At 41.5% G+C, this 27791-nt stretch overlaps 1 protein-coding gene across 1 annotated transcript in view; it reads right to left on the reverse strand.

The window, feature by feature from the left end:
* Nucleotides 1–27791, reverse strand: part of ELAVL2 (ELAV like RNA binding protein 2) — a 146720-nt gene that overhangs the window by 33717 nt on the left and 85212 nt on the right. Inside the window, 1 exon segment of the mRNA XM_043514973.1 lies at nt 3858–3961. Within this exon segment, the coding sequence (XP_043370908.1) occupies nt 3858–3961 (104 nt within the window).

Genomic DNA, 27791 nt, shown 5'->3' on the forward strand with positions numbered 1-27791 from the left:
AACATTTTTATGGCTGACTTAGAACAACGCTTCCTCAGCTCTCGTCCCCTAAAGCCCCTACTCTACTTGCGCTACATTGATGACATCTTCATCATCTGGACCCATGGAAAAGAAGCTCTTGAGGAATTCCACCATGATTTCAACAATTTCCATCCCACCATCAACCTCAGCCTGGACCAGTCCACACAAGAGATCCACTTCCTGGACACTACGGTGCTAATAAGCGATGGTCACATAAACACCACCCTATATCGGAAACCTACTGACCGCTATTCCTACCTACATGCCTCTAGCTTTCATCCAGATCATACCACTCGATCCATTGTCTACAGCCAAGCGCTAAGATATAACCGCATTTGCTCCAACCCCTCAGACAGAGACAAACACCTACAAGATCTCTATCATGCATTCCTACAACTACAATACCCACCTGCTGAAGTGAAGAAACAGATTGACAGAGCCAGAAGAGTACCCAGAAGTCACCTACTACAGGACAGGCCCAACAAAGAAAACAACAGAACGCCACTAGCCATCACCTTCAGCCCCCAACTAAAACCTCTCCAACGCATCATCAAGGATCTACAACCTATCCTGAAGGACGAGCCATCGCTCTCTCAGATCTTGGGAGATAGACCAGTCCTTGCTTACAGACAGCCCCCCAATCTGAAGCAAATACTCACCAGCAACCACACACCACACAACAGAACCACTAACCCAGGAACCTATCCTTGCAACAAAGCCCGTTGCCAACTCTGTCCACATATCTATTCAGGGGATACCATCATAGGGCCTAATCACATCAGCCACACTATCAGAGGCTCGTTCACCTGCGCATCTACCAATGTGATATATGCCATCATGTGCCAGCAATGCCCCTCTGCCATGTACATTGGCCAAACTGGACAGTCTCTACGTAAAAGAATGAATGGACACAAATCAGACGTCAAGAATTATAACATTCAAAAACCAGTTGGAGAACACTTCAATCTCTCTGGTCACTCGATCACAGACCTAAGAGTGGCTATCCTTCAACAAAAAAGCTTCAAAAACAGACTCCAACGAGAGACTGCTGAATTGGAATTAATTTGCAAACTGGATACAATTAACTTAGGCTTGAATAGAGACTGGGAATGAATGAGTCATTACACAAAGTAAAACTATTTCCCCATGGTATTTCTCCCCCCCACCCCACCCCCACTGTTCCTCTGATATTCTTTTCAGAGTAGCAGCCGTGTTAGTCTGTTTTCGCAAAAAGAAAAGGAGTACTTGTGGCACCTTAGAGACTAACAAATTTATTAGAGCATAAGCTTTCGTGAGCTACAGCTCACTTCATCGGATGCATTTCGTGGAAAAAACAGAGGAGAGATCTCTCCTCTGTTTTTTCCACGAAATGCATCCGATGAAGTGAGCTGTAGCTCACGAAAGCTTATGCTCTAATAAATTTGTTAGTCTCTAAGGTGCCACAAGTACTCCTTTTCTTTTTTCTGATATTCTTGTTAACTGCTGGAATTAGCCTACCTGCTTGTCACCATGGAAGGTTTTCCTCCTTTCCCCCCCCTGCTGTGGGTGATGGCTTATCTTAAGTGATCACTCTCCTTACAGTGTGTATGATAAACCCATTGTTTCATGTTCTCTGTTTGTGTGTATATAAATCTCTCCTCTGTTTTTTCCACCAAATGCATCCGATGAAGTGAGCTGTAGCTCACGAAAGCTTATGCTCTAATAAATTTGTTAGTCTCTAAGGTGCCACAAGTACTCCTTTTCTTGTTTTACTAGGACAAGAGGTGTGCCACAAACACAAAAATTGCACATTTAAAGACTCCACAAAATTGTCAGACCACAAAAAAGTTCCTTTACTTCAGGGACACAATCCAGATTGTCAAATAAAAGGAAAATATCTTTAAAAAATTTGCAAATTCCTTGGGAAATTCATCCCTTCCCCCCCCCCACCTGTCTCTTTTTGATCAGTTAAAAAAAAAAATCCTTCCAAGAGTCAAAACCTCTGCCAAAGACACAAAGTTATGTCTTTCATGCTAAGCATTCCTCAGATACAAATACATATGTTTAACAGGATATAGAACAGCAGCATTCAACAACATTTGCAGATCACTATTCATTTTAATAACCATTACAGGTTAGAGAAAAAATGCCCTGCCTTTTTCACAGGAACAATATCTTTGCCTCAAACACCTTTTTAAGTGTTCCAGATTCACTTTTACATTTAAGCCCTTTCACAAGCAAACTGCATGTCCAAAGGAGCAAGTCTGACCTCAGCCAAAAGGGCAGAACAGGCTACATTTGGTAGCCGAGCTCTGAAGTCATTAACTAAAGCACCATTGTCTCTAACCTGAATGATAGTGAGCAGGATGACAGTTGCCTTTAGACACTATACAAAGAATAGAAGACAGTCAGCCAAGGATGAACAATATTTTACTGACACAAAGTATCCTTGAAAGATGGAACACTTCCTGACAACTTATCCTTGTTAACCTGTGTTCCTTGGCTTCTAAAACCCAAACTACTCAGAAGACTCTAGGATGTTAGCATCCTTCTGACTGAAATAATTTTATAGAGACTGAGCAAGTTAGGACAGAAGCTTAAAGGCCTAGAAAATATGACCTATGAGGAAAGACTGGAAAAAAAACTAGGTTTGTTTAGTATGGAGAAGAGAAGAGAAAGGAGGACCTGATAACAGTCTTCAAGTACATAAAAGGCTATTATAAAGAGAAGGATGATAAATTGTTCTCCTTACCCACTGAGGAGAGGAAAAGAAAAAATGGGGTCAAATTGCATCGAGAGACTTAGGTTAGACATTAGGAAAAACTTCCCAATTCTAGTAGTTAAGCACTGGAACAAGTCACATAAGGAGTTTGTGTAATCTCAGTAATTGGAGGTTTTTAAGAACTGGTCAGAAAAACACCTGTCAATAATAAATGTAGGTAATACTTAGTCCTGCCTCAGTGCAGGGAACTGGACTAAACCTACTGAGGTCCTTCCAGGCCTATATTTGTAAGAGTCTATGAAAATAAAGTGTTCAAGAGGATCCCTTGAACTTTAAGAATAAAAGGACAGCTAGCTTCATTCTCCTCCATTCTTGCCCCTAAGCTCTGAAGGCACACACGTGTCACCATAAACACGGTTTAGGGATAACACTCGGGGAGGGGAAGATTGCTCCTCAAGATTACTTCTGTTCTTTACAAAACTGTATTGTGGATTGGGGCAAAAACTGAATCCAATTTGGGGAAAAAACTGAATCCATGACAGCTGATTTGGGCTAATGGGGCCCAGGCTAAGCGGATGTTTAGCTGCAGTGTAAACATTGAGGCTCAGGCCAGAGTCAGGTGGCACATTCAGCTGCAGGTGTCTAACTGCAGTGCTAGGGTTTTTCATACTCCTCTGGCCTTATTCATTTCAGCACATTTTATTTTAAACAGATTTTCCCAGGGACACTCCACTGAAAAAAAGTCTTCATAAGCAATATACATATTGCACAGAGGAAAAAAGGGGCAGTGGTATAATCTCTCCAAACAACAAAACCTTTCAGAAATACAGTATGGCATATATTCTAATGAGGGAAACCTCAAAAACATGCAATTATGAGGATCCATTTCTTGGATAAAATGTAAACAGACATGCATCTGATATGAAAACCAATTTGGCACACAGTCTAAGTAACTTCTGCTCATGTTAATGCCTGGTTACTAAAGGCACTAGTTTATGAAAGTAAACCACACTAGTTGTGTTGCCCATATCAGAAACCTTTCCACCTGTGGCTTAGGCTAAGAACATAATGTGGTGATTAGTGTTGCAAGACTTCAATCTATAATTTTCCTCATGCTATAATTAGCACTACATACTTTTATTGTTTTGGTTTGAAGTCTCAATCCGTTCAGCGTGTTGATAGCCTTTTCAGCATCCTTGGGGTCAATGTAGTTCACAAAGCCATAACCCAAGCTCTGTCCTGATTTGAGAGAGAGAAAGAGAAGAGACGAGAAAAGAAAAGAAACAGTTAGTTCTGCAGTACTACAATAAAATGAACCAAGGTATTTAAGACCTACACCAATATACTGCACAAAAATACTACATACTAGAAAGGGCTGCCTGACATACTGATTATTCAATAGCTTACTGCTCCTATCAATTCTCTCAGACAGCATTAATGTTTGTAACGGGCTCTCCTACCTTCCTATCGACGGTCTTAAGTTTAGTGCTGAAATCACAATACCCAGTTTAATTAAGAGTTTGAAATATTCTTAGGAGCAATATGATCAGACAGAGGCAGGAGGAAATGTAGGAGCTGCTAGAAGGTTAAAAGACAAATTAATACTGTGAATTTTGACACATCACCAACTTTCTCCTATGCTCAAACAGTGATAAAATTCTTATAGCATTTAAAAGCTTAAATGTTTCAAATGGATTAATTAGAAAATCCCAAATTCTGAACAAAAAACAATGGTTTACAAAGTTATGAAAGCAACCTTCTTATAAGCTAACCTTCTTCAGATATTTACTTAGTGTATGAGCTGTAGATCTTTAAACTGGTATTGCACCAGTTCAAGACTCATTTTAACATATGTTCAAGCTACTCTACTGCATATAATTGAGCATCAGCTAAGGGTATCTTCATAAATATGAGACAATTGGGTTTCTTTGGCATCTACAATGACTATTACATATGGGAAAGATGGGCTTTTCCTGAATTTTCAGAAAGGTTTGGTTCACTGAACAGCCCAGTTCTAACAATTGGATTGTATCTCATTACGTAGCTATACAGGAGGAATTACAGACCCACTTTTTGAAGCTTCAAATCCTACAGTATACCACCATGAAAGTTAGTTGCCAGGATCGTAGCCTTTTTAATAAGAATTTTATCTATATGCATGCAGATAACTAACTAACTATAAACAAGAAAACCTTAGCTAGCTTATGTTTAATAAAAATGCAACAAATAAGCATATTTTTAAATCTTCAAAGAGCTTTACCAACACTAAATTTTCAACAAAGCTGTAAGGTAGCTGTTTCATTTTATAGCTAGGGAAATGAGGGTTAGACATCCAGGTAAAAATTTTGACTTTTGGATCCTTAAAATTAGGCACCTGGATTTACATGTAGACACATAGGTGATGATGCTGTCAAAAGGTGCTAGTACCCAGAAGTCCCACTGACAGAGTATTAGCCAAAAACATGAAGATAGCATTCCTCTTTAAAATATTCTGAGATTTCACTTTATAGCAATATGATCACCTTAGAGATGTATATCATATTAGCGTACATGTATCTGTATACAGCATTGACCAAAGAGCAGTAAAAATCCTAATCATTTCAATGGGACAACCAAAGAATACCCACACAATTTTTAGTAACTTTTCTAAGAAAATTCTCCTCCTTCATAGTGCAGTTTAACAATGGTCCATCCAGTTAGCATCCTACCAATCTTTAGAAAGCCACTCTGACAGCCAGAGTATCTCTGAATACAGCACACTTAGCATTCCAATAGGCTCCTAAACACATAGGCCTAACAGCTGAAGAGCACTATCTGTATCAATACAAAAGGTATTCTTGAACACTAATTTCTTACCAAAGTGTTAATCAGCCTCAAAAACAACAAAAATTTTTAAAAAAAAAAAATCCAGCTATTGATAGCATGCAGTGATTTGTTTATACATGCGCACAGCCATCTTCAAAAGCATTAATTTTGTTATGGCCTCTGAGCAAAAGCCAAGGCTAAAATGTGAGACTTCTTGTATATTATACGTGGATTTTAATCAGGGGGTGGAAGGAGGGTTAAAAAGTTGAATTTCTTCCATACTGAAATGAGTGGAAAAAGCTGTAATAGGGTCCTTCCTCCCTCCCACCACAAACACTGTTTGTGAAAATGTGTGTATGAAACCGATATTCCTATTTGGAGGGCCTTACCAGATTCACAGTCCATTCTGGTAAGTTTCACAGTCACAGGATTTTAAAAATCTGAAATTTCACACCATAACTGCAGGGGTCCCAACCCAAAAGGGGGTCGTGGGCCGGAGGGGAGAGGTGGTTGCCTATTGTCACTATTACTTCTGCGCTGCAGCTGGCCATGGCACTGCCTTTAGAGCTCGGTGGCCGAAGAGCGGCAGTTGCTAGCCAGGCACCCACCCCTGAAGGCAGCATTGCCGCCAGCCACAGTGCAGAAGTCAGGTTGGTAGTACCGTATCACGCTACGCTGGCTTCTGCACAACTGCTGGCTGTGGCGCTTCCTTCAGACCTGGGCTCCCAGCCAGGAATTGCAGAGTTTCCTGCAACCAGGAGAGGTTCCCAGAGGTGGATCTGACCTGGCCCAGGGCGCAGCCTGTAGGGTGGAAAAGGATAGTCCCATCCCTCCCCAGCCAAGACTAGCAACTGGATCCCGGTGCACAGTAGGAGCCCCCGGCTGGGATGCCCCCAGCCCTGTCCCTCCCCGCCTCTGAGATCAGCGCTTAGGGTTTAACAGGCCTTGGGGTGGTGCTGTGTGTAGGGGGGTGGATTGACCATGGTGCCCTGGGCCATCACCCATGGCATCCACCCATAAGACCAGCCCTGTCCCCCCAAAAGTAACAACCCCCCATTCCATGCTACCGCCTTTAGAGTTGGGCCTCCTCTCTCCAGCCATCCAGCTCTGAAAGCAGCAAAAGTAATAAGGGTGACAATACCACAACCCCTCGCTTCCAACAATAGCCAGATTTCACGAGGGAGACCAGATTTCACGGTCCGTGATGTATTTTTCATGGACATGAATTTTGTAGGGCCCTACCTATTTGTATTACTATAGCACCTAGAGACGAAAGGAATGTCACTGAGCTAGACACTGTTAAAACAAGTAGCAAGAAAGGCCATCCCTGACCCAGAGAGGATTTTATAGAAACAAGTAGGTGAAACAGACAAATGTCAGAGGAGGTACCAGTAAGGCGGACACATTATACATAAACTGTCTCATTTCTCCATCTGCCTAGCCACAGAGTGGCTTAGACTATTGGGAGAGACTTGTGAAAAGGTAATATAGAGTAGGTTATGATACAGAGGACTGGTCACTAAATAAACTTCAAAAGCTATGGTGGGGGAAGATTAGAAAGGATGGTGAGACGCTGTGGTCCAGCTAATGCAATTCTACTCAGAAAAGTGACTGAAAATAGTATTGTGAGGTTCTTACCTTCCATATAAAAATTTTCAGCTTACAAATTAATTGCCACCCCCACAAATTTGAGATCTTCTAGACAAGCCATGCAGAAAATAGATCTGTTGATTATTACTATGTAAAAATGAATCACTCTTTCCAGTTTGTGTATGTATAAGTCAGTAGCTTGCCAGTGTGAACGTGTGCAATAATCACATTACGAAATAAAAGGTAATACACTCAAGTTCAATATGCATCACACCAAAGAGTCCTTCACATCAACTATGCTTGTCCAATTCATACAGACATAGCGTTACCCTCGAGGTAGCTTTGCTATGATGAACTGCAGCTGAGCCGAACAACAAGTAGGTGAAATGGACAAAAACTGATCTAGTACCAAAAAGACTGTTGTCCATAACAACCAATTCAGTCCAAAACCCATCTGATAACTAAAAAGAATCACCACATTAAGTTCATACAGTAGCCAATTCCAAGGAAGAATATTTAGCATTGAGACTCCCTCTCTCCTTGAGAGGCTCCATCCAATTGTGGACAACAGTCCACAACTCTGTGATAAACCTATACAAGTTACCAAAATCAGGAAGTCCTATCTCGCCCAACGCACACCATTCACATGCGGAGACAGAGCAGTACAGCCCTGCATGCGACCTATCGTGTATATTGCGGACTAAAGCATAGCAGGATCACAGCTGGCTGGGTTTACTCAAACTGGTGCCACTTTTGCACAGTAGGATGCGTCTTTCCCTCTGCAGCTGCTGATACCCAACTGACATTCCGTTTTAGGGATGGAGAAAAGCAGACAGCCAGGGAACTAGGTGCTTCTTAAGCCAACCAACCAACCACTGATTTGCTCCCTTTGCATTTTGAGTGTTTAATCTTCAAAATTAAAAAAAAGTCACAAATCTGCATCCTTGTTTAAGTGAGGCAAAGAAAAAGACTACTCATACTGAAGTGATCCCTCTGCATGAGGGTTCAGGCAGCTGGGAGCAGCAGTGTGCAGGAGACCTGTTCATTGTGCCAATGTCACACTTACTCAGTTTACTGCCTGCCAGCATGGGACTTTTCATGCACTCTAGGTGACTTGCATATTTAAAAAGACTTAAGAAAAGCCTATTCATTTGGGATTTTTTTTATTTTCAATTGTAGATGCACATTTAAGCATATAATAGCTGTTCACATACAAATAAAATAGATCATCAGATATGAGTAAGTGGCAAACATCCAGGAGATTCATTTTGCCATTTAAAAACCTAATTGTATAGGAACTAACAGCACCTCCTGTGTTTTGGTAAGCAATTACTCATGCCAAGTGACAAGGAGTCTCATTGCTCTCAGCAGGACCACTCACCTAAGGAAGTGCTTCATCTTAAAATAAGGACTGCACAGCAAGCCACTAGAGACTTAGTCCCCATGGAATTTCAAATTGCACTGCGAAGTTTCAAATATGTAACTTCCATCTGTGATCATTAGATGCATAACTTATATGCAGTAATGTGCATTTGCAAGAGATCCACTATTCCACCTTGAGTGTGTAATGTGAAGGGTTTTTCTCCTTTTAAAATCATGCAAGTACTGATTCTGAAGTTATAAAGCGAAATCCTCAAATGAACCTGCTTTATCATGGCAAAGTTGTCTCAAATGCTGATTATAAAGGACACCTATTTAAGTACTGCAGACATGGCTACAGGAGACTCACAAGCCCTCTACTAACCAATGTGGGAAAACGGGGAGGTTTCCCAGTGGGATGCCATCCACAGAGAAGTTTAGTAGTCATTGGCACAGGTGACACAAGGATGCAGGTTTTCCATTCTTAAAATTCTCCCATTTAAACTAAAAGCAATATAGGTGAAGGTAGAATAAATCATTGTGAACAGACAAAGCTTTTTCCTTTTTTTCCTAGGGACAGAACTTAAAAGTTTTTCAATAGAAGTAATGGGACTCTAAGGAAGACCTCTACAAACTTAAATGTTAAATGATTCTTTGGCTGCTTTTGGCAAGTACTGCTTTCCCTGCTGGGGGTGACTGCTATATTGCTCTTGTAGATGCTATGCATCTTTTTAGTTATTTTATTGAAATTAATAAATGGTCAAACTCAAAATGCTAGGCCCAGCCAGGGTTGGGGTGTTTTTGGGGGGGTGGGTGGGGAGGATGGGGGTTCAGGTACATGGAATTTATTTTTTAAATGAAAAAGAGGAAGTGGTGTAAAAAAAAAGTCATAAGATATATTTACTCATTGTTTAGCAACATCCAGATTTTATATATCTAGTTCTGCCCCAGCTAAATGAATCAGCAGGATGGTATCAGAAAACAAAAAATGTACCATTACAGTCTACTGCATATTTATAGCAGGCTCAACGACAATCCAGGGCTTAATTTGTCCCCAGGCTTGACAGGACTAAGTAAATCTGCTGTGAAAAGCGATACTTGTACGCTTGTTAATATCACTTTTCACAACAGACTTACCAGCTAGCAATAAATAAATTACAATGATTTGGACATGTATATGTGCCTGTTTTTCCTAAAGCTAAGTATTTTAGGAAGAAGTGTGAGAGCGGCCGTCAGCAAGAGTTGGTGGCCACATGCGGAAGCCATCAAAAAATTTGTCCCGAGAACCCCTGCTGAATTACTGATCTCTTGAAAGCAAATACTAACCAACTCACTTCACTTGACCACAGTTTATTTCTTCAGGAAAACATCCCTGTGAAATGGAGGTAGGGGGAAAGAATTTCAATTTATTACCATATCATTACCCGAAGTGTTTATAGCTTACAGAAAAAAGTAAAGATAGTATTCTTTTCAGGGTATTCCTCTAAATCCATTAGCCTCTTAAAAAAAAAAAAAAAAAAAAGAAGAGGCTTCATGGCATGTTTCTAAAACCACGAAAGTCTTCTCTAGAACCCCGGTATGTACTTACACTGGCCTGCACAGAACAAGCATATCAGACAGACAGCACCTACCTTCACGTTGTGACTATTTGGTTTTCTAGAGTCTCCATCTGCCACTGTAAGATTGCCCCTATTGTACACTTGCTAGAGTTTTGGCCTGTCAAGTTCTAAGTGTGCAAATCAACAGGGCACTGATTCCCTTATCCAATACATCTTACCTGAAGTTTTTTCCTCTGATATTCAGCCTCAAGTTTTCCCTCAATTCATACTAAATCCCAATTAACCCCTTTTAACTAAGCTCAATGCCACCTTTTCCTTGGTTATTTATGTGCAAGTTTAAGTCACCGATGGGCTCCTATAATTGTATTTTAGAAACTCAAAATCAATAGTGTTTGCACCCTTCAAAATATCCGCAAGGCACTGCCCTCCCTTAGACCTTTACCTGCACTGATTCAGCCACTGATCAGCCCTTGGCATTTTTAGAGCCACTGTATTCATGCAGACCTGTTCTAAGTAAGAGTTTCTAACCACCACATATTTAAACCAGTACCTGTTGCTGCCACAAGCAGTAATACATGATAGGAGATTTAGAAAATGGCACTGAAACCCAGCCAAAGTCACTTGGACATGCTATACATATTTTGCTATTGAACTCTTCTTGAAAGTTAATCTCACTAGCCCTCTGTCATTTTTATTGCTCATCTCTAAACTCCCTCCAATTTGTCAGGTTTTCCAGAAATGCAGTGCCCAGAACTTAATTCATTACGTCAACAATGCCACAACGCAACTGACTAGACAGATCCTACTTGTAAACCACTAATACTGAACAGGCCTTCCCTGCCACCCCCAACCATATTGCACGGCAAACTGATGTCAACCATCTCCCGAGAGACAGATTTGCAGGTTTCTTCCCACAGAATCTGTTTCATAATGTCTCGTGCCAGGTTTTACACTCCCCAGATGTAAATTTCTATTTTTTGCTTCTGATCTCAGACCTATATTGGGACACATCTGACCCAATTTCTTCAGAGCAAGAGCATTTCAATGGGGCCATTAAGAATTCCCTGTAAGCTGCTACAGCAGATAAAGATGAGAGGTTGTGTGGTTATGTGTACACACACACACACACACACACACACACACACTCTCTCTCTCTCTCGTTACTTCACCTCCCTAATTAACTTAATATAGAAGTTTGTCTTGCTTGTCATTTTTTCTTCTAAGACACATCCACAGACCCTTATGCATGGGTTGGATCCCTTCCTTGTAGTCTTTTGAGACAACTAGAACCATCAACCAGTGGCTGATCATGGACATAGGAGATGTTCTAAAGCTAAGTTTATTAACATAGCTACCATGTAATAAGAAAAGGAGTACTTGTGGCACCTTAGAGACTAACAAATTTATTAGAGCATAAGCTTTTATTCTTATTTTTATTTTATTTTATGCTTATTTTGCATCCGATGAAGTGAGCTGTAGCTCACGAAAGCTTATGTTCTAATAAATTTGTTAGTCTCTAAGGTGCCACAAGTACTCCTTTTCTTTTTGCGAATACAGACTAACACGGCTGCTACTCTGAAACCTACCATGTAATGTACACATTAAATAGCTTCACACATACACACAGAGCTAAGAAAAGGATAGTTTAGGGATATGGACTATTGGTTTTCAAAGACCCAGAGTGATACAAAGAGCTTCAGGTCAGTGGCCATTTCTTTCTTGAAAAAAGAAAACAAGTGCTTTACCAGCACATCCGCTGGACTCTTAACTGCATGGGAAACAGTCAGCCGCAATAGAGTATAAAACCACCATTATTTACAAACAATGAGTGGAAAGAGACTGGGCTATGACTGAGGAAAGATTAAGTAAAGAGGTATGCAATTACCACAGGATGGCGTACCCTTCTGCCAAAAAGACATGAGCCCAGGAAAGTTCAGTTTATAAATGCAAGGTGAGGGAGTATGTTGGATCAGGGAGCTACTGTACACAGATCTGTCACTGGAGTGTTTCAACCCAAGAACTAGCAGTTGCTTGGAAAAAATTTACCTACAGGTCTTCCAAGGCATTTCACTCCCTACAGTCAGAATGTGTCATTTCCAACCCAGGCAAAGATCATGTCTCCATGAACTCTCTGGCCCCTATATCTGGATCCAACGCATAGGCCCAAGCATTTGTGTGAATTGCAATGTATGTTGGTATAAATTTGATGGCTGTGTTTAAGTATCATTTCTCTTTATTGAACCTTAACGGAGAGGTTTGAAAGAAGGATGAATAAATTAAAACTCCAAGTGGGGCATCTGAAAAAGTCTAGGATAAACGAGTGTTTTCCACTGCTTTGACAAAGCATGATGCATGAAGGGGATGCTCGTTAGGGGATTAAGTGCAGAGAAAAAAAAAAAAAAAAAAAAAAAGACTTGCACTTTCAGGACACTGACTGCCAACGTCTCGTCATATTCATTCTGGAGAGGGATGTCTCTCGATTTCTACAAAGGAATTTCCTACACAAGGACTGAACACTACATTTTGGAATTTGTTAATAAGAATCATCATTTAGCTAAACTGGGTAATTAGCTCATGTTATGGCTCATCTGGAATTTCTAAACATTTCTATAAGACATACAAACCAAACAATTGAAAATTTAAGGTTATCACTTATTTCCTGAAAAAAAAGCTAAAAAATTCCAATTGTTATTAGTTAACCAAGCTTTTAACCCCTTTTAAAAAGTATTTAGGTATTTTAAAAGCACAAACTTTTTACTACACAAAAGTAAACTAATGGCTTATGATTTTAAACTAGTTGCATGGTAGATTTGATTTACTACTTTCCTTTCAAGACCATTTCAGGATTTGATTTATCCAAAAGGAGTTTGTGATCTCATTAACAGCTAAAGCCCATCCGAGAAGCAGGTTCCTCTTTTGGTGTTGTGTCATCAACTCTTATAAAGAGAAAGGATCCACAATGTCATTCCATTACAATGATTTAAGACATGGACAGTCCTAATAAATTCACTTCATTTTTAAAAGTTTTATTAATTTTAACTGTGTTCAAATAAATACTGTACAGGTCCACCTTCTAGAAGTGGATAGCTAACAGTAAAGCAAGCTAACAAAAGCCTGTCTGTGTTCTGGCATGAGGAGGAGGAGGAGGAGGAGAGGAGAAGAAAAATGTGTGACCTAAAACAGCAGGGCAGTAGTGCCCACAGTAAAACAAAAATAATCCCATCTAACTCTGAAAATATACAACACACACACTCTATAATCATCCTCCATACACACCCACCCACCCCCTTTTATAGTGAAGCAACTCCAAAAAGCCTATGCATCTAGAACCATCTTGCTTAATAACCAGACAAAAAACTCATTTAAAAACCTTCTAACTTGAAGTAAAAGATTAGACCGTTTCAGTTGTAAAAAAACACATTCTGAAGACTGAAAAATGTGAGATTATTCAAACTAATGAAACAAAACTAAAAAATAATCACTATAGAACAAGATCAATACGAACTGAACCTAAAAAGCCTTTTAAAAAAACATGCATAAAAAAATGCATCAATTTGGGGGAGTTGTTATACTTTAAATGTGTAGCTCTTTAGTTGTATTTCTAAATCTAAGATTTTTTTTAAAAATAGAGTATGAAAAAGCAGGAAGTCTAGGTCTGAAAACCTGGAGTTTTTAGTTATAAAGAGAAGCAGCAAGTCTCAAATCAGGTATAATTCTGCTGCTTTTCTTCTAGATTTGTAAGTTGTCTTTTCTAATAGAATTACTCCTTGAAGACGTGCCAGCCAGTCCCTGATTGAAGGCAAATATCTGATCTCCAGTGAATATTAATACATCTTTTTGCCATCCGTCACACAATGTTTATTTTACATTGAAGTTTTGCTCTTACTAAATGTCAAGAAAAGCTAAGAGATTTGGAGCCGATGCTATTTCCAGATAAAATACTGTGATAAGGACAAACCAAGAGCATATGAAGGCAAGCTACTACATATAGTTTTGCATTTCTCTCAATACAGAGTTAAAACCTTTAAAATAAAGATCAAAATCAGAAATTCTTCAACACTGATCTTGACACTGTCCCCTCAACTTTGCTGATGGTACACATATTGGTGAAAGAGCCCCACTAATCGTAAAAAGAAAGACATTTACACAAAAACAGGGCAGACTTGTATAGTAATACGGTTTTTTTTTTTTTTTTTTTTGGTCTGTAAGTTTCTCTTGTTTACACTCATCCTTTGATCTAGGTCACCCATCAGGAGATCTCAGGCATGTCTTGTGCTAGGTATTAGGGGATTGTGGCCAGTATCTTCAAAGTGCACTTGGAAAAAACTTGACTGCTGGCTTGCGTGTGGAATGGTATGCTCTGACCAGTATTCAGAGGGTGAATGGGTAGCCTTAGATGGGACAGATAGATGCTATCTGCCATGCAAGCCAAGGACTCTCCAGTTTTGTGCACCAGTCGGAGGGCTTTTCGCTGGAAAGGAGAGTGACTCACAGCTCAAGTGATTTAGTATTTGTGGAGCAAAGGGGCAAAGTTAAAGGTTGGGTGTGAAATTCCAGTATTTACACAGTCTGATCTCCCAAGATGTTTACCACTTTTTTTTTTTTTTTTTTTTAAAGTGTTTCCTGATTCAAATTTTATTTTATAGAACTTAATGCTCTCAGCAGATACCACTGGTCCTTATGGAGAGCTGCGTGGTCATATGCTGCTGCTAGCTCCTGTTTTCACCCAAGAAGGTGAAAAGTTCTCTGTGGAAACTCTTGATGGACAGTGTGGGGCATTTGAATTGCTTCAAGCACTTTGCTGCTCCCTGTCAAGGAGTTGGTCTTGTTATATGCACTACTCATGCAGCACCACAGAAACATTATCTTACTTAGCTATGTTTGAAGTTATAGTGTCCTGGCTCCCATGCAGTCTAGAAGTTTAAGTTTTCTGGAGTGGGACTAATCCTAGCTGGGACCTGAAGAGTAAACGAAGATGGAGGAATATTTGGTCCGTAGTCTAGTTCTCTAATTGACCTTGACACACAGATGAAACACATCAAAGCAGTTCATTCCACTTTGGAAGCAGTCCGGCTAGAAGCACATCTACTGAATCACATATCCGAAATCAAAAAACTGGCAGTGTGGCATGCACCACTTAAGCCCTACTTCTCCAACCTACATACTACCCCCTGCTTTCCCACACAGACACTCTAAGTCCTTCTATGCTTTCCCAGTCATCTCACCCAGCCCTCATCAACAAGCCCACAGAGTTTCATGGAAAAATAAAATGGGAGTCATTTGCCACCCTGACCAAGCTCTCTTTTAATTTAATAATGCCCCTTTTAAACAAGCTCAGCTACCTGCTGCTAATAATTCAGAGTTGTTGGAGACAGCAAACATATCCTGAAGTACACTATAATCACTCAAGAAGTGGGTTTGGACACTCAGACTTCGTTTTTAGCCCCATATGTTGGTTTTCACCTCAGATATTTTGTTCTAGCCCTCACTGCATTCCTACAACTACAATACCCACCTGCTGAAGTGAAGAAACAGATTGACAGAGCCAGAAGAGTACCCAGAAGTCACCTACTACAGGACAGGCCCAACAAAGAAAACAACAGAACGCCACTAGCCATCACCTTCAGCCCCCAACTAAAACCCCCCAACGCATCATCAAGGATCTACAACCTATCCTGAAGGACGAGCCATCGCTCTCTCAGATCTTGGGAGACAGACCAGTCCTTGCTTACAGACAGCCCCCCAATCTGAAGCAAATACTCACCAGCAACCACACACCACACAACAGAACCACTAACCCAGGAACCTATCCTTGCAACAAAGCCTGTTGCCAACTCTGTCCACATATCTATTCAGGGGATACCATCATAGGGCCTAATCACATCAGCCACACTATCAGAGGCTCGTTCACCTGCGCATCTACCAATGTGATATATGCCATCATGTGCCAGCAATGCCCCTCTGCCATGTACATTGGCCAAACTGGACAGTCTCTACGTAAAAGAATGAATGGACACAAATCAGACGTCAAGAATTATAACATTCAAAAACCAGTTGGAGAACACTTCAATCTCTCTGGTCACTCGATCACAGACCTAAGAGTGGCTATCCTTCAACAAAAAAGCTTCAAAAACAGACTCCAATGAGAGACTGCTGAATTGGAATTAATTTGCAAACTGGATACAATTAATTTAAGCTTGAATAGAGACTGGGAATGGATGAGTCATTACACAAAGTAAAACTATTTCCCCATGGTATTTCTCCCCCCCACCCCACCCCCCACTGTCCCTCTGATATTCTTGTTAACTGCTGGAATTAGCCTACCTGCTTGTCACCATGAAAGGTTTTCCTCCTTCCCCCCCCCTGCTGTTGGTGATGGCTTATCTTAAGTGATCACTCTCCTTACAGTGTGTATGATAAACCCATTGTTTCATGTTCTCTGTGCGTGTGTATATAAATCTCTCCTCTGTTTTTTCCACCAAATGCATCCGATGAAGTGAGCTGTAGCTCACGAAAGCTTATGCTCCAATAAATTTGTTAGTCTCTAAGGTGCCACAAGTACTCCTTTTCTTTTTGCGAATACAAACTAACACGGCTGCTACTCTGAAACCTGTGCTTTTGTTATGGTGCTGTAACTAACATTAGCAAGTTACGTCCACTAGATGCTTAACTATTTGGGGTATGAGCAAAGTTAGGCTGTATAACCCCACAACCAAATTAAAATTAGGTTCTTGCTGACACCCAAGACAGTTCTGTTAATGTACAAGGAGGAATAAAATCTAGCTCACTCAGCTGCGTTAGCTATCAGTGCAGATAGTGAAAAACATTTAATAAAGTCATATACGTTCACAGAATACATAAAAGTAGTAGATGCACTGAATGAAGCTATGCCATTTCTATATACACATTTCAAATTAGAGCCACACAGTTTCTATCCAAATCCAGAGCAAAACGTGCATCTCCTGTGAGAAAATAAAATGACGACAACTTCAGAGAGGCAACTTTTGTGACAAGTGTAATTATAGGAGAGGATTTCAAGATCATTACAACACAAGATGAATTTTCATATTATATCCCAAAAGCTCTGTAGTTTAAGAATATGCAAAAGTGGTGAACATTAGAAATGTAGAGTAGTCCACATTAAATCAAGACTTGTAGTGGTTGACAGCATACAATGACTGAGGTTAACAGAGACCAACATTAAGTCTGAAAGGTTAAATGTCTTAAAATATCTCCAATTAGAGAGATATCTGACAGGTCGATTTTATTTTAATTTGAAACTTAATGAGCCCAGGACCCATATATATTTAAATCAGGTTCCTTTACCCCCTCATAAATATGGGAAGAGTTATGTGCACACCATCAATGTTTTCATCTTTAAGACATTCCCACATAATACGAAGAACCATCTGTTAAAGACTTGTTCTGTATTTTACAAATTTAACAAAAAAGGAAAACCAGATAGTAATTGGATAACTAGCAACATTTTTACAAATACAAATTTAAGGCACTGCAAAAAAAACCCCAAGATGTTTTGGTTGAACACAGCTGGACATGGACACAAAACCAGAAACCCTTTGCACTAAATTTTTGCCTACAGAACAAGGTTTGTTCAATACAGCTACACCAATAGCAAACTTGTTAGCTTTTAGCTGTGTAGGATTCTATTTCATTAGGCTTCTAGCAAGTATCTCCGCTTGCAAATGTACTCACCTTTACGGACATGGGCTATTACTAATAAAATCCACATTATTAAGTCTCAGGGGTAAACATCTGAAAGATATACAAGTCAATAAGATTGCAACCAATCTTACTGCTAACCAATAAGATTGCTAACCAACCCTAGGTAGACTGTATTGAAACAGAAACCTCTTCTATTAAAACTGCATTACCTTGGAGCTTAATCTGACAGCATGACTATCTTGACAGACCAGCAATAGCCTATGCAAATCTGATCTTCGATTACTTTTCTCTTTTAAAAAAAAAAAAAGCTACAGAGTTAATACTTACACAGGACAAGCCATGAACACTCGCTACACGCTGCAATAGAATCTCTTTGCCCAAGACAGTAGCAATGAACTCCTCAGACTAGTGTGTCAGATAAGAGATTAATTTGTCCAAATGATAGACTTTTGGTGTGTACGGCAGTGGGTGGGAGAAGAGGGGTTTACAGGGGAGAGAACAATGCTGGAATCCCTTGAAACTGCCAGTATTGCCAGAAGCAGGTTGACTGCCTCTTCCATGCAGTCCCCGTAAGTTACCGAGGCCATTTGACAATACGTTTAAAATGTATTTCTTTTGCTTAAACCCTGAACTCTGGAAGAGTTAGTATTTCCCCAAAGAGTCAATGTATTTTGCATTGGTATTATGGAGGAATGCTAGAAGAAATGCAAACTGGCTTTTCTCCAGGACATTATACTCTGAAACTTCCCTTATTTTATCTGGTATCTTTAAAAAAACCAAACAAAAACCAAAACTAAAGAAACCATTTCCAGTGTAAGAAATACAGTAGTTATGAAATCACAATCACAGTACAAGATTCTACATGGGTGGTTTGCTTTTGGGTTGTAGTGCTTCATGGAGAGCTCTGGAAATCTAAAATGTACCTTTTCATCATCATCTTCAAGTGTTCTACCCACAGCAGGCCCAGAAATAGTAATACAAGGTATTGGCCATCATAAGACTAAGCACTTATCCACAAACATTTAATTTGTGCTAAGCTGGGATGTAAATCTCCCCCTCATTAGCCTGATGTGCACTAAGCATCCCTGTGGACCCTGCTGCTGTGCGCTAACCATTCCTAAGTGTGCTTGTTAGTGCACAGTGGCAGGATCCACAAGGACATTCAGTGTGTGGCAGGCTAATGTGGGGGAGATTTATACCCCAGCTTGCACAAACTAAATCCAATACATCAGATCACTCTTTCAGTGGGAGGTGTGAAGTATGAGAACAATGAGATGTGGTGATAAACACTGCACAGCAGCATTTCAAACTATAAAGTTAAACCTTGGATAAAAAAATCATAACATCTAGAAGAGTAGGAACTTGATTAAAACCACATGCCCCATGTAGCAAGTGTTAAACCATCTTAAGACACCCTTTACAACAGCTTTGCGTCCAGGTACAGTACCAATTTATGCACTTGTTTCTGTATAAAAATGTAACTTATCTGTACTGATGGAACAGTCATAGGCCACTAGGGGATTCTGCCACACAATCTCAGAGGTAGTCACCAATAAGTTATTCCAATTCACAGGTCCACTTTTGCCAAGTCTTTGCTGCCGCATATTATACCCACTAGCACCCCAGTTCTCTTTTCTGTTTTTTAATGCTTCCTTGCCTTTGTTTTAAACAAACTCTATGATGGGCTCTTATCTGGCTATAGTCTAAGTGGAGGGCTCCAAGATTACTGGTGCTGCTATTCAGTATTCTAGTAATACCTGGTAGCCCCAATATGGGAACTCATCCTCAGAGAAACATGAAATTCAGTGCTCTGTACTGAAAACCCAAACGAAAGCTGGGGGGGGGGGGGGTTTGAGGTGAAGAGGTCATCTCTATATTCTATTGGGAAAAAACAGTAAAAGAAAGAAGACAGACTGCAGTTCATGCTTCCATGAGGATGGATGTTTGGGCTGAGCTCTTGCAGTTTTACAAAGCTGATTAGAGCTTTTGAAGAGAAAACAATTTCTGATTCAAAACAAACAAACTAGTTTTCTGTCCAGCCCCAAGTCATACATGGTTACAACCTACCACATGCGTTTCTGGAGCCCTAGTACCTAGGCACCATCAATAACTGGACAACAGATAATTGCATAGCCTGTCAAACATTTTGACTCCTGGACTTCAAGAAAAGACTAGAACGTTGACAGGCAGGACAATCTTCAAGACATTTTGTGAAGGGATCACCTCTTCCCTATGAAGGGCAAGGGGGAAGGAAGAATTGCGAGAGGGCTGTTGTCTCACTCTCCCTTTTAGCAGAAACTATAGCAGCTCTCAATAGACACAGAAAGGAAGAGCGAGCATACGTTTGAATAATTTAGGAGAAGGGAGGAAATTAAGTGTCTATCTGGAGACTGCAAACGAGACAGCATCCAGAAGAATCACAAGGAGTGCATATGGTGGATGGGTCGGAAAGAGGGACAAGCTTCTTACAAAATAACCCAGGGCTCTAAGATAACATAAGACCAACAATATAAGACAGAACAAAACTAGCAGCCGATCACAACTGTTTTGTCTCACCTTTCCTGTTAAGGCAATAAAACATTTGTGTATGCCCCTCTTACGACACCAGGAATAAAATGACAAACAAGTTTTTTTTACTGAATAAAAACAGTACCTCTAAAACACTAGCTTCTCAAACCACTAGTTACGGGCTTGTGTTTCTAGGTCAGAACGCAGAAGGGATCGCTGATCGAGGTTTGGTACACGAGCAGAGAATGAGGTCGTCACAAATGCATTGTGCGCGCGAAACAAGCCCACCCAGTCACTTTTGAGCAATAAGAATTCCCTGAATTATGTTTATTCTTTGTCATTCTTCAAGTTTAGAAGAAACATAAGTTCTCTGTAGCTAACAGTGTAAAGGTACTCGTATGGCTCCCTATACTGCTGGTATCATTTGGGAATGTGTGCTAACGTCAACTAAGCTCTTGTACTACTGTGCACCACCATTTTCAGGCTAGATATCTGAATACATTGAGGGCACAATGACTCTGCCTGAAGAAGGCTGACATTTCAGGCTATGAACCAATACATTCTACATTCATTCCAGGTAGCTGGCTCACAGATGCTAAAGGTGTTCTGCCAAGAGTAAGGGAAGACTGACTTGCTTCTTGACCAGGTGCCAATATACATCTTGTTTGTTGAAACAGACAGTGATTTAGAGGTTCGCACACCGCTATTTTGCAAGGAAATGATGGAAGCACTAGGCTTCCCCTGTGTTTCAGGAGGTTGGTGGAATTCAGTTTGAAAGTACTTTCTCCAAAGTCATCTTTGGGTTTCTTACAAATAAAGCTAATTGGATTATCTCGGGAACGTGTGTGATGAGCAGCAATGGAGTCTCAAAGAAAAAAAAAATGAAGTCACACAGATTCTCCTGCACAGTAATCTCATGTCAGTGTTTCTTCAGGTGTGGGACCGGATCCCCAAACAGGTCATGCAGTTGGAATTACAAATGTGAAGTTCTCTTCCTCCCTCTCCCCCCCCATACACTAAAGGAAAATACAGCTAATTACATGCAGAAAGTGTCTTCCAGAAGAACTGCAATAGGGCATTTCAGAGGATGCAATTATTTCCTCCTAGAATATAGCAAAATAACCATGGCATCTCAGATGTAAACACAGATTCAAGTCTGCACTTATCTAACAACCACAATCCTTTTTGCTCTTAGACAAGCATGTGCTATAGTTGCAAAGAGGATACGCAAGAGGGGACTTTTCTTGCCAAGCTGACTCTTGAAACAAACGACTCGTGAACCAAATGTGAACACAGGGGTGGCGCCAACGAGCTTGGCATACTGGTTTCTCACCATTTCCCCCCCAATAAGCATGCTGTATTTTATATATTACATATTTACAACTACAGTGGTTTCCATTTTATTCCCCTTACCACAGATTTACAATGTTTATTTTTTCCCAGTTTAATTGCTGCAATTATTGTTACAAGAAAAATCACAATCAGTAGTAGTACGTTATCTCTGCTTTGAGCATCTCAAGAAGCATCAAATGAGAGAAAAAACCAAGAACAAGCAATTATCCAGATGGGGGGAGAATAAATTTGTGCTGCTCTGTAGAAAGGAGAATCTCTCCTATAGTGCAACAGCCGTAGCTGGCTGAACCAGTTTGCTGAATCTGCTCCAGTGTTTTGAAATGTGTTAAATACAAGATCCAGTAAGGCCAATAATATTTAATAAAATGCACAAAAACACAGGGGCTCCTAAGGACAGGGTGTCTCAAAACTTTCTATATGTTGAGTTGAAATATTGACCATGTGCTTACTCTACTCTGACAAACTCCATTAGAATGCTATTTATTTTTATAAAGTTGTATCATCATAGCACCTAGGAGTCCTAGTAAAGGACCTCATCATTTTGATGTGCTTTTTTATGGGTGGGAAATCAGGTTCAGAAGAGAAATCCACAAAAATAGACAATCAAACTCATATGTGAGACCACAAATCAAATACTGAAAATTTAATATTTTTGTGCCATTCATGCCAGGGTTAGATACAGAACGCATTGACAGCCAGCATCGAATTTTCCTTCTTCCACCACTGTCCAAGTACAAGCCCCAAACAATGCATTAAAGATAAACCCTTAGATTTAATGCTGAGTTCAATTGCTGGCTCCATATAAAACTTAATGTGATTACAAAGAATAAACTTTATTTTAAAATAAAATGTTGAATTTAAACCTCTTTAGGTTATGTAGTAGTGGAGCACTAATACTATTAAGGTTAAAAACGCTCCATGTACATAACAGGGAAAAATGATTACCCTACAGTAATTGTGGATCTTTTGTGTGTTTTCCATATGCACATCATTTCTGGTGACTTGCATACAGTGATCCCAAGCCCTGGAGGTCTGTGGTTGGAGTCTATTGAAAACTGCTGTAAGCCAATTCTGTCAGAGCTGGCATTTAATCTGGAGACCTCTACGAAGGAGGAGCACTGGGTGAAGGTGTGACAAACTCCAGATAGCTGCTCTGCAAATCTCCAAAAGTGAAGTGTCCCTTAGCAAAGCTGCAGAGGCTGATTAAGCTATGCAGCGTCTATTCCAGCAGAGGTGGATCCAAGTAATCTAATCAGACAGCCAGTTCTAATGCAGTCTGAAACCCATTGTGTGTGGCTACAGGGTGACATTTTATTCCGTTTGGCAAAAGCCAGAAATATAGTCTAGCAGATTCCTGAATGGTCTCAGTCTGTCCAAATGGTAAGAGTCCTGATACATTCAAGGTATGGAGTTTATCTTCCCCTTGATTAGTATGAGGCTTAGGAAAGATGACTGGCAAGCTGAATGTCTGATTCAAGTAGCATTCAGCAATAGCTTTAAGCAAGAATTTCTAAGTAAATTCATGTCTGAATAACCAGAGCCATTTTAGCAAAAATTTTCAGAAACCTTCATAGTCCATCAGTAACTTGGAGCGCTCAACAGCTGACTTGTCAGTGATCTGCCACTTACCATCCATCCATTTCCTGGCTGGTTGTCCCCTGCCCCGGTAACCCTCCACCATTCCTTCTGTAACTTTCTCAATGTTATTTCCATCTCAATGCCAAATGTGACCAAAGTACATTAAATCTACATCTGTTGATTTCTGACATCAGAAATATTATTGGAGAAGCAGATCCTAACATCGGCATTCATTTTTTCCCCTGTACAGGAGATATGCCAGAGTCTTCACCAGCATCATATTGCAAAAGTTTCAATTGTCTTCCTGTCAGCAGCATCAACTTCCCATGATTCTCATGCATAAATTGCTATGGAAAAGTTAGGTTTTTCACCAATTGCACCTTTATACACTTAAAGAGGCCACAATTTTTACACTGCGGGAGGCTGTGTCCCATGAGCCTGACACACATCCTTACTGATGTCTTTGGCCAGGTCTGAGACACTCAGAATAGTGAGGTACCTGTACAGTGGTAGGTACGCCTCTACTGTTGTATAGGCCAATACTCTCCCCCCCCGCCCCCATTAATTCTATGCTTGAAGTAGGGCAAGAGTGGATTTCTCTTTGTTGATTCTCACCTCCAGAGTGGCAAACATTGAGTTATGGGAAAATATGGATTGCTTGTCTCCTTAAATCAACTGCCACAGCCACTTGACTATCCCCAGAGCCATGGAGAGTCTCAAGGGAACCACTTTGGACTGATAAGACTTTAAAACCAGGAAAATGGCATATTTCCTGTGGGCCCGGTGAACTGTTACGTGCAAAGTAGGAGAACCAGGAACCAATCTTGAGGCTCCAAGGTAGGAATTACAGATGCTAGAGTCACCATACTTAAAAACAGCTATATTTGTTGATACCAAGGCGACCAATCTGCCTTCTTCTTTGGGATTAGGAAATTAGTAGAATCCCCAGCTCTGAGCTAGAGTACTCTTCCTATCTCAGAGCTCTTGAGGAGTCCACAATCTGCTCCGCATCAAGGAGAGACTTGAACTGGATGGTATACCCTTTATCCAGTATCTCCAGGACCCGCTTTTCAGATGTTAAAAGGGTACAAGCCTTCTGATAAGATGGTTCCCAAACTGGGGTGTGTGGTGGAAAGGAGGGAATGCAAATCCTTGCCATGCCCAAAATATTGAGGGCAACGTCTAAGGACACACATGCCACTATTTGCCTCTCTACCACGGAGCTTCTCCCTATGCTCCTCTGGCAGACTTTCAACGAACTGACACTAAATCCCTGTTCAGGAAGTCATTTAGCCTGGCAGTTCTACTTTGGTAATTCAATATGCACATTTGTAAACTGGCTATGGAATGGGACTTTCATCCAGAGAGGTCAAGCTTTTTCAGGCCTTTGTCCCATGGTATTGGCTTGGGTAGTCCCCGTTGCTTAGGCCTCTTGTGCATCACAGTCATAGAATCATAGAATATCAGGGTTGGAAGGGACCCCAGAAGGTCATCTAGTCCAACCCCCTGCTCAAAGCAGGACCAAGTCCCAGTTAAATCATCCCAGCCAGGGCTTTGTCGAGCCTGATCTTAAAAACCTCTAAGGAAGGAGATTCTACCCCTCCCTAGGTAACGCATTCCAGTGTTTCACCACCCTCTTAGTGAAAAAGTTTTTCCTAATATCCAATCTAAACCTCCCCCATTGCAACTTGAGACCATTACTCCTCGTTCTGTCATCTGCTACCATTGAGAACAGTCTAGAGCCATCCTCTTTGAAACCCCCTTTCAGGTAGTTGAAAGCAGCTATCAAATCCCCCTCATTCTTCTCTTCTGCAGACTAAACAATCCCAGCTCCCTCAGCCTCTCCTCATAAGTCATGTGCTCTAGACCCCTAATCATTTTCGTTGCCCTTCGTTGTACTCTTTCCAATTTATCCACATCCTTCCTGTAGTGTGGGGCCCAAAACTGGACACAGTACTCCAGATGAGGCCTCACCAGTGTCGAATAGAGGGGAACGATCACGTCCCTCGATCTGCTCGCTATGCCCCTACTTATACATCCCAAAATGCCATTGGCCTTCTTGGCAACAAGGGCACACTGCTGACTCATATCCAGCTTCTCGTCCACTGTCACCCCTAGGTCCTTTTCCGCAGAACTGCTGCCGAGCCATTCGGTCCCTAGTCTGTAGCGGTGCATTGGATTCTTCCATCCTAAGTGCAGGACCCTGCACTTATCCTTATTGAACCTCATTAGATTTCTTTTGGCCCAATCCTCCAATTTGTCTAGGTCCTTCTGTATCCTATCCCTCCCCTCCAGCGTATCTACCACTCCTCCCAGTTTAGTATCATCCGCAAATTTGCTGAGAGTGCAATCCACACCATCCTCCAGATCATTTATGAAGATATTGAACAAAACGGGCCCCAGGACCGACCCCTGGGGCACTCCACTTGACACCGGCTGCCAACTAGACATGGAGCCATTGATCACTACCCGTTGAGCCCGACAATCTAGCCAGCTTTCTACCCACCTTATAGTGCATTCATCCAGCCCATACTTCCTTAACTTGCTGACAAGAATGCTGTGGGAGACCGTGTCAAAAGCTTTGCTAAAGTCAAGAAACAATACATCCACTGCTTTCCCTTCATCCACAGAACCAGTAATCTCATCATAAAAGGCGATTAGATTAGTCAGGCATGACCTTCCCTTGGTGAATCCATGCTGACTGTTCCTGATCACTTTCCTCTCCTCTAAGTGCTTCAGGATTGATTCTTTGAGGACCTGCTCCATGATTTTTCCAGGGACTGAGGTGAGGCTGACCGGCCTGTAGTTCCCAGGATCCTCCTTCTTCCCTTTTTTAAAGATGGGCACTACATTAGCCTTTTTCCAGTCATCCGGGACTTCCCCCGTTCGCCACGAGTTTTCAAAGATAATGGCTAAGGGCTCTGCAATCACAGCCGCCAATTCCTTCAGCACTCTCGGATGCAATTCGTCCGGCCCCATGGACTTGTGCACGTCCAGCTTTTCTAAATAGTCCCTAACCACCTCTATCTCTACAGAGGGCTGGCCATCTCTTCCCCATTTTGTGTTGCCCAACACAGCAGTCTGGGAGCTGACCTTGTTAGTGAAAACAGAGGCAAAAAAAGCATTGAGTACATTAGCTTTTTCCACATCCTCTGTCACTAGCTTGCCTCCCTCATTCAGTAAGGGGCCCACACTTTCCTTGGCTTTCTTCTTGTTGCCAACATACCTGAAGAAACCCTTCTTGTTACTCTTGACATCTCTTGCTAGCTGCAGCTCCAGGTGCGATTTGGCCCTCCTGATATCTTTCCTACATGCCCGAGCAATATTTTTATACTCTTCCCTGGTCATATGTCCAACCTTCCACTTCTTGTAAGCTTCTTTTTTATGTTTAAGATCCGCTAGGATTTCACCATTAAGCCAAGCTGGTCGCCTGCCATATTTACTATTCTTTCGACTCATCGGGATGGTTTGTCCCTGTAACCTCAACAGGGATTCCTTGAAATACAGCCAGCTCTCCTGGACTCCCTTCCCTTTCATGTTAGTCCCCCAGGGGATCCTGGCCATCTGTTCCCTGAGGGAGTCAAAGTCTGCTTTCCTGAAGTCCAGGGTCCGTATCCTGCTGCTTACCTTTCTTCCCTGTGTCAGGATCCTGAACTCAACCAACCATCATGGTCACTGCCTCCCAGATTCCCATCCACTTTTGCTTCCCCCACTAATTCTACCCGGTTTGTGAGCAGCAGGTCAAGAAAAGCGCTCCCCCTAGTTGGCTCCCCTAGCACTTGCACCAGGAAATTGTCCCCTACGCTTTCCAAAAACTTCCTGGATTGTCTATGCACCGCTGTATTGCTCTCCAAGCTATCAGGAAATTAAAGTCGCCATGAGAATCAGGGCATGCGATCTAGTAGCTTCCGTGAGTTGCCGGAAGAAAGCCTCATCACCTCATCCCCCTGGTCCGGTGGTCTATGAGCAGACTTTAATCCATAGACACTCACTGGTTTTAATTTCCACAGTTTCTACCGGAGCTCTGAGCAGTCATACTGCTCCCTTACATACAGTGCTACTCCCCCACCTTTTCTGCCCTGCCTGTCCTTCCTGAACAGTTTATAACCATCCATGACTGTACTCCAGTCATGTGAGTTATCCCACCAAGTCTCTGTTATTCCAATCACGTCATAATTCCTTGACATCACCAGGACCTCCAGTTCTCCCTGCTTGTTTCCAAGGCTTTGTGCATTTGTATATAAGCACTTGAGATAACCTGTTGATCGCCCTCATTCCCAGTATGAGGCAGGAGCCCTCCCCTCACAGACCTTCCTGCCTGTGCTTCCTCCCGGTATCCCGCTTTCCCACTTACCTCAGGGCTTTGGTCTCCTTCCCCCGTGAACCTAGTTTAAAGCCCTCCTCACTAGGTTAGCCAGCCTGCTGGCAAAGATGTTCTTCCCTCTCTTCGTAAGATGGAGCCCGTCTCTGCCCAGCACTCCTCCTTCATGGAACACCATCCCATGGTCAAAGAATCCAAAGCCTTCTCTCCGACACCACCTGCGTAGCCATTCGTGTGACCTCCACGATTCGACGTCCCTACCCAGGCCTTTTCCTTCACGGGGAGGATGGACGAGAACACCCCCCGATACACA

Source organism: Dermochelys coriacea, chromosome 5 (genome assembly GCF_009764565.3).
Source record: "Dermochelys coriacea isolate rDerCor1 chromosome 5, rDerCor1.pri.v4, whole genome shotgun sequence".
NCBI classification, from domain to species: Eukaryota; Metazoa; Chordata; order Testudines; family Dermochelyidae; genus Dermochelys; species Dermochelys coriacea.